The 6,962-nt window shown below is 41.6% G+C and overlaps 1 protein-coding gene across 1 annotated transcript; it reads left to right on the top strand.

Moving 5' to 3' along the window:
• Window positions 1-2,870: 2,870 nt before the first annotated feature.
• Window positions 2,871-4,666, top strand: LOC122646407 (expansin-A25-like). Its single transcript, XM_043839955.1, has 2 exons — window positions 2,871-3,025; window positions 4,032-4,666. Exons 1-2 carry the CDS (start codon window positions 2,884-2,886, stop codon window positions 4,649-4,651), a joined length of 762 nt encoding a protein of 253 aa, XP_043695890.1. The 5' UTR covers window positions 2,871-2,883; the 3' UTR covers window positions 4,652-4,666.
• The last annotated feature ends 2,296 nt before the right edge of the window (window positions 4,667-6,962 follow it).

A 6,962-nucleotide genomic window follows, 5' to 3' on the forward strand; every position in this document is an offset into this window, starting at 1 on the left:
TCAAAGAGGGTAGCAATAAGGAAGCTGCGAATAAGAGAGTCATGTCGACGCCAAAGAGAAGCGTCATCCGCAGCAGTAGGGCACGGTGTGAAGCCATCGACATGGCCAAAAAGACCTTGACCATCAAGGAATGGCTCAATCTAAGTCAGCCAGAATAGGTAATTTTTAGAAGTTAACTTCAAGGAAATATAGTTGTGGGCATTGGGAAGAGATGACATGGGAGTAGGGCCTCCAGTAGAGGGAGAAGCGATATCAGGAGAAGCCAAAGAGAATGTGGATTCCTTAGCCATGCAGAGGGAAAAAAAAAATATCGCTCAGGTTTAGAAAAAGCCCGGTGGAGCTGAATGTGCTCTGGATACCATGTTAGGGCTGAGGAATTAGAATGTTTTGCATTGATTTGATTCTCTCTAATAAAGATAATATATAAAGAGTGCATGTGTTGGTGTTTACAAGGTAAGAGAATAAGGAGAGATTACAATGAATATGGAAATAGCTAAGAAGAAAACTCAGCCAATAAGGAAGTTGCCATTCCTTGATGGATTTGATATCATATGTGAGGATTTCTTGAGCAACCATCAATACGGTTTCCATAGTTGGAAAATCCCAAATCGCATGAGGGAGAGAAAGACTATAATATCCTCAATACTTACCTATGTGGACCTCCTAGGAAGCCCCTGCTCCTATTGTTTCTGAATCGCCTTTGTGTTCCTTGATCTTTTATGATCATAAGAGTAAAGGAGTCTTTATCCTGTGTGAGAGCATGATCAATGGAAAGAACTTCCTCGAATTGCACAACTACAGTTTCTCCCCCCCCCCCCCCCCCCCCCCCCCCCCCCCCCCCCCCCCCCCCCCCCCCCCCCCCCCCCCCCCCCCCCCCCCCCCCCCCCCCCCCCCCCCCCCCCCCCCCCCCCCCCCCCCCCCCCCCCCCCCCCCCCCCCCCCCCCCCCCCCCCCCCCCCCCCCCCCCCCCCCCCCCCCCCCCCCCCCCCCCCCCCCCCCCCCCCCCCCCCCCCCCCCCCCCCGTTTCTACTACCAGTCCATGCTTGCAATGTAACCATGGACAAAGTGCCCACAAGTGGTCTACACATTAACTATTCTACATGGGCGGGTATGGAACATCTTCATCAATCATATCAGAAAATTCGCCTAGTAGCCCTTCTTTATCCTGAACCTCCGTATTCCAACTAGGGATCTTGATTCTAGGCCCGCCCAGTTAGCTCAACTGAGCCCGACAAGGAAAACCCGAGACCGGTTGAGCCATTTATTAAATGTGTCGGGCTTAAGCTCGGACCGAATAATACTCGGTTGTACCTAGTGCGAGAGTTCAGCTTGACAGTTTCCCGACCGGACCAATGGCCCTAGAGTTTGACTCAGCCTAATTCCCTTAGAGCCTGATTAAGCTTGATTGTTGCTGAATTGCTATTATTGTAAATGAATTTGATGAATCAATCTAAACCTTTATCATCAACGAACCCTTTTGCCGTAGTCAACTGTTCAATTCGTACATCAATAAGCTCTATACCTGGACTATTATTTTAGTAAATACAGACCTTTTTTAAAAAAGTGAAGCATTTAATTAAGGGCCCGTTTAAAGATAAATGGTTCAGTAGCCCATTTAGCTTGATTAGTAGTAGCTAGATTAAAGACTGGAACGAACCATTTTGCATTACTCAAGTGTTCAAATCATACAACGTTAAGCTCTATGCCTGGACTATTATCTTGGGAATACATGCCTTTAAAAATTGAAACATTTAATTAATAATCCGTTTAGAGATAAATGGTTCAGTAGCCCATTTAACCTGATTAGTGGTAGTTTGATTAAAGATCAATATCCAATTTCTATCAACAAAAAAAAAAAAAATCCCCTAATTTTCAAACAAAACTCAGATCACCCCTTGATTTATGAAAAAACTCAAATCACCCCTGGTTTAAACCTTAATATGACAAATTAGTCTTTACCGTTAGTTTTATGCTGTTAAGTGATGATGTCAGCCAATTTAAATCCCTAAACTACCCTTGACCAATGTTGAAGATGAAAGAAGGATAGTATTGTAAATTTAATTCTAATGTTTTAATACAAGGGTAAAATAGTCTTTTCACATCAATAACTAACAACAGACTAACACTATTACTGTAGAGGGCGTGATTTGAGTTTTTTCAAAAACCAGGGGGTGATCTGAGTTTCGTTTGAAAACCAAGGGGTAAAAAAAGACCAATTTCCAATTGACGGTTTATCAATAGGACCATACGTAGCGTAAGGAGACCAATTACTTAAATAGGTCGGTCATGATGTAGGATCCTAAAGTGGGGAAGGGGACCAAAATGCCCGATCGAAACCAACCCAGACCGACTGGTTGACACCTATAAAATCCCAATTTCCAATTTCCACCATTTATTTTTTCCGATTAATAATCCTATTAGTCGAAAACCTAAACGCTCCATGTAATGTGAGCAATCCTATTAGTCGAATATAGTGCTTTTATAAACCCAAGGGCCTTACGTTTGTGTTGGCATATTTCTGGTTTTGGCTCTCATATTTTAAATTCATCGACACAATTTAAAACTTGAAGATCCATAAAATTTGATCAATTTGGCAAGCTAAGACCATAAGGAATCCAAATTTCAGAATAAATATAGCATTTATCGGGCAAAAAGAGAAACTTATATTTTTATGGAGCGGAGAAACCTTTTATTTCCTTTCTTCTGAAGAATTAAAGATTTTATTTCATTCTTTTCCCCCATTTTAGCAGGCATTTAACATTTCTATTATATTCTGAGCTGGTATTGTCAGTATATGGAGTCTATAAATCTCACATACCATGTAACTCCTCCTTCCAGTCATCCAGTGTAAATGGTTATGACGTCTATGGTGAATAGCGAGAGAATGAAGATGGCCGAGTCTGGTTACGTTTTTTTGGTCGTGGGAATTCTTCTGCTCAACATTGCAGGGCTTGCAACCGGAGATGATGAATGGCATGCTGCCCATGCAACATTTTATGGCGATATGACTGGCAGTGAAACCATGCGTGAGCACCCAATCCTCCAATTTTTTTTTTTTGTGTTTTAGTTTTTGTGCATGTTTGGGATAACTTTATTTCTGGATGGAGTTCTTTTCTGTAAGTCATGGTGAATGGGAATTCATTAACTGCGAGGATCAGTGTTTTAAAGTTCAGAATTGACATTCGAATCAATCAGTGTCGATTCCTGAATCAAATCGGTCAAAATTGATAAAAATCAGTCAAAATCAGTTAGTGATGATTCCAACATGAATCAGCCGATTCCCATTTGATTCACCGATTTTTGAAACCCTAGTAGGACTTCAGTTGGGCGTGGGAGGGTATCGGGAATGTATTTTAGGGGAACATACTAAAATCCCTTTAGGGGTTTGTGAACTCTAGAATGATGCGGTGAAGATTCACCCTCTGGTGAAGGAAAACTTTCTCCTTCATTTCCTATGCTTGTGGATGATTAGAAGCCAACTTTTGGGTTATAAAAGGGCAGAGCTAATAGGAACACATTGTAGTTTAATAATCATTGTCACTGATGCTCGTAGAAACAGGGAAATCCGGCTACACCGTGTACATACATGCATGCTACTCCCCTCAATAGGTTCTTGATTGCTTCTTGGGGTTTACCTACAAGGCTTGTTGAGTCGATTGCTTCGCCCGATAAGGGTGGTTGGTTCATAATTCTATAGCTTTTACTTCATTTTCTTATTCTATTTTCTTTTTGCTTTCCCTAGCTTCTCTTGTAAGAGGATGCAGTTTTCTGTCCGGGGGTGTGGCCTATGCCAGCACTCCCATGTGTCCCCATCTCTCTACCTTAAAACAAGGGGGCAGAACTGTCTTTTCATATGGAAAGAGAGAGATAGATCCATAGGAGTGCTGGGTAGGCCACACTCTTGGCCAGAGTTCTTTTTCCCTTAAGATAAATAGGTACCATGCATGCATCAAGATCACCAGAAAATCAAATTTCATGGCTATTCTGAATCATTTTTTTCTTTTTTTTTTTTGGTTCCTGTAATGTCTACAGAGGGCGCTTGCGGGTATGGTGATCTATTCAAGCAGGGTTATGGCCTAGAGACGACGGCATTGAGCACTGCCCTCTTCCAAGATGGCAAGACTTGTGGAGCCTGTTTTGTGATCAGGTGCGATTTCAAGAACACCAAGTCATGCTTGGCTGCAACTATCAAAGTCACGGCTACCAATTTCTGCCCTCCAAACTACAGCAAACCTGATGTTCAACACTGGTGTAACCCACCACTAAGACATTTTGATCTCTCCATGCCCATGTTTCTGAAAATTGCTCAGTATAAAGCAGGCATTGTTCCTATCCGTTACCACAGGGTTCCATGCTTTAAGACTGGAGGCATTAAATTCGAGATGAATGGAAACCCTTATTGGATACTTGTTCTTGTTTACAATGTTGCTGGTGCTGGAGATATTATAGATGTGAAGGTTAAAGGATCTAACACTGGATGGGGAGAAATGAAACGAATTTGGGGCCAAAACTGGTTAACGAATTTTCGTTTGCAAGGGCAAAGCTTGTCATTTCAAGTGACTACTAGTGATGGTAGGATGGTTCAATCCAACAATGTTGCACCGGCTAATTGGCAATTTGGTCAGACTTTTGAAGGAAAACAGTTCACTTGAGAGACCTTTGAAGGAAATTTAAACAGCTTTTTTATTTTATTTAGAATAGATTTGATGGCTTTGCTGGGTTTCCAAAAGGAATTGGAGAAGATATTGTATTTGATTTAATAAAGGGTATCTCTGAATGAGATACCTTTATAGATGTATTTAGAACATGCAATCGTCTTTTGATTATCCTTTGTTTTTTTTTCAACCGTTCTTAATTTTTAAGGTATTGGGCTCCTCTATAGCGTAGAGGTACACCATAGATCTTGTAGTGTAGCACCAGAGCTCAGCACGTGGATGAGCTCCCATTTGGACCATGGACGTGGATCGAGTTGGAAATCTTGAGCATGTAAAACATGCGATGTACAGGAAGATTTCTTTATTTTGAAATACGGATTTCCAGCTTGATCTGCGTCGTCCAAATAGGAGATCGTCCATGTGGTGAGCACTGATGCCACGCCACAAGATCCGTAGCGCACCCATGCTACAAAAGAAAAGTAACAAAAGATTTTCAAAATATTTCGAAAACATACTAATTATGATATGAGAAGGAGTTTTCTGTCCGGGAGTGTGGCCGCCACACTCCCGTGAGTCTATCTCTCTTCTCCCCATATGAAAAGACAGCTCTGTCCCCTTGTGTTAAGGAGGAAAGAGATAAACACACGGGAGTGCCGTAGGCCACACTCCCGACAGCGTTCTTTTTCCCTTATTATATAATTTGGAAAGCTAACTTTCATTTGTTTTTAAGTACACTTGTAAAAGACAGAATTATAACCTTGAAGAAAAAGAAAAGAAAAAAAAGGATTATAAATTATTTGATACCTTAAGGGGTTTCAATAAGAAAATCTCTTTAACAAATGACAATCAATTGGATTGACTTGTTTTCATCCGTGATTCTCTTATAGATCAGTCAGGTGACTTAGGTAGGTGGGATTTAGGGTAAAACCGTACATGATTCTAACAAGACCTGGCCCAAGCATGGTTTGAGTTATCGATATTGGATCGGCCAGATTGATTGATTTGTATCAATATTGGTAGAAATCAATACTGATTCCTAGTTGATCCCGTATCACTAGATTGGTATGGACTAATCCAACGATACGGGATCGATTAGGAATCGGTATCACTATGTGAGGGAGGCTTTTGCAATTCTCTATGCGTTTTGGGCAGCACTTCAGTACTGGGGGTAAGAGAAGTGGAGAGAGAAGGTCAGTAGGAAGAGAAGCAAAGTTGCCCCCTCTTTAAATAGACCCCTCCACATAGCCGTAGAACCACAGGAGCCTCTAATGGGTAATTGTACGGGAAGTTTCCGAGGTTTTTTTTTTTTTATATATATATAAATCAATTTATTGAAAACAAAAAGAAAAGATATGCACATACTAAGTCAGCCTACCAAGACTTGGAATGAATTCCCCAAGCCTCAGAAGGATCCAAGGCTAAAGATTATATTTTCACAAAAAAAAAAAAGACTAAAGATTATACCCAAGGCTCGAAGCCAAGCACAACCCAGAAGACCCCAAGAGCACAACAAAACAAAAAAACAACAGAACTCCAATCATCCCATCGGGCATTACTCCCCCCCAACCCACATAGGATGCACTTCCCATTTTTGAACTAAGAACATATTCCTGGGAGATTTCCCCCCCTTGGGGATATCCTCTCTACACCAGTCCTGGATGTCCTCTTTGATATCTCTAATAACACAAGGCATAGTCTTCATTTTATTTCTAAAAAGACATAAATTTCTCTCCTTCTAGATGTGCGCAACTGTCGCACAAAAAGCCAATTTGGCGATGCACCCAATCGAATCTCCCTTCAAAGTCTTAGTGATCCACTTTGCTTCCATAAGAATACTAGCCCCTGGCCTTCTAGCTGGAGAGCAGAGACTCAAAATATCTCCCCATAATTTTCTAGTAAAGGAGCATTCAAAAAATAAATGGTCTCTATTCTCCAATCCTGCCCAACAAAAAACACAATACAGAGCAACCATCATCTGACATTTCTTGAGTTGATCTTTGGTTGGGAGCCCATCCTTCAAGCATCTCCATGTTGTTACCGAATGCCTAGGAATACAATTGCTGAACCATATCGAACCCGCCAAATCAACCTTTGGAGAAGATGATCTCACCAAACTCCAAGCAGATTTTGTAGAGAAGGACCTTGTAAGGGAGGTAGTCCACAAGATAGAATCTTCTTGAAGGAGAATAAGTCTTCTAATTTCGACCAACTACCCCTAAACCAACCTGAGAGACTAAGAAGTGGGGTGGCCATGGGACCACATTTCCACCAGAATAGATTGTACCAAAGCCAATCTATGAGACCCTGT

Source organism: Telopea speciosissima, chromosome 11 (assembly GCF_018873765.1).
Source record: "Telopea speciosissima isolate NSW1024214 ecotype Mountain lineage chromosome 11, Tspe_v1, whole genome shotgun sequence".
Taxonomy (NCBI): domain Eukaryota; kingdom Viridiplantae; phylum Streptophyta; class Magnoliopsida; order Proteales; family Proteaceae; genus Telopea; species Telopea speciosissima.

Coding starts and splice junctions, on each gene's coding strand:
- LOC122646407 (XM_043839955.1), top strand. CDS start 2,884: ATGAAGATGGCCGAGTCTGGTTACGTTTTTTTGGTCGTGGGAATTCTT. Junction 3,026..4,031: donor GACTGGCAGTGAAACCATGC/GTGAGCACCCAA, acceptor TAATGTCTACAG/AGGGCGCTTGCGGGTATGGT.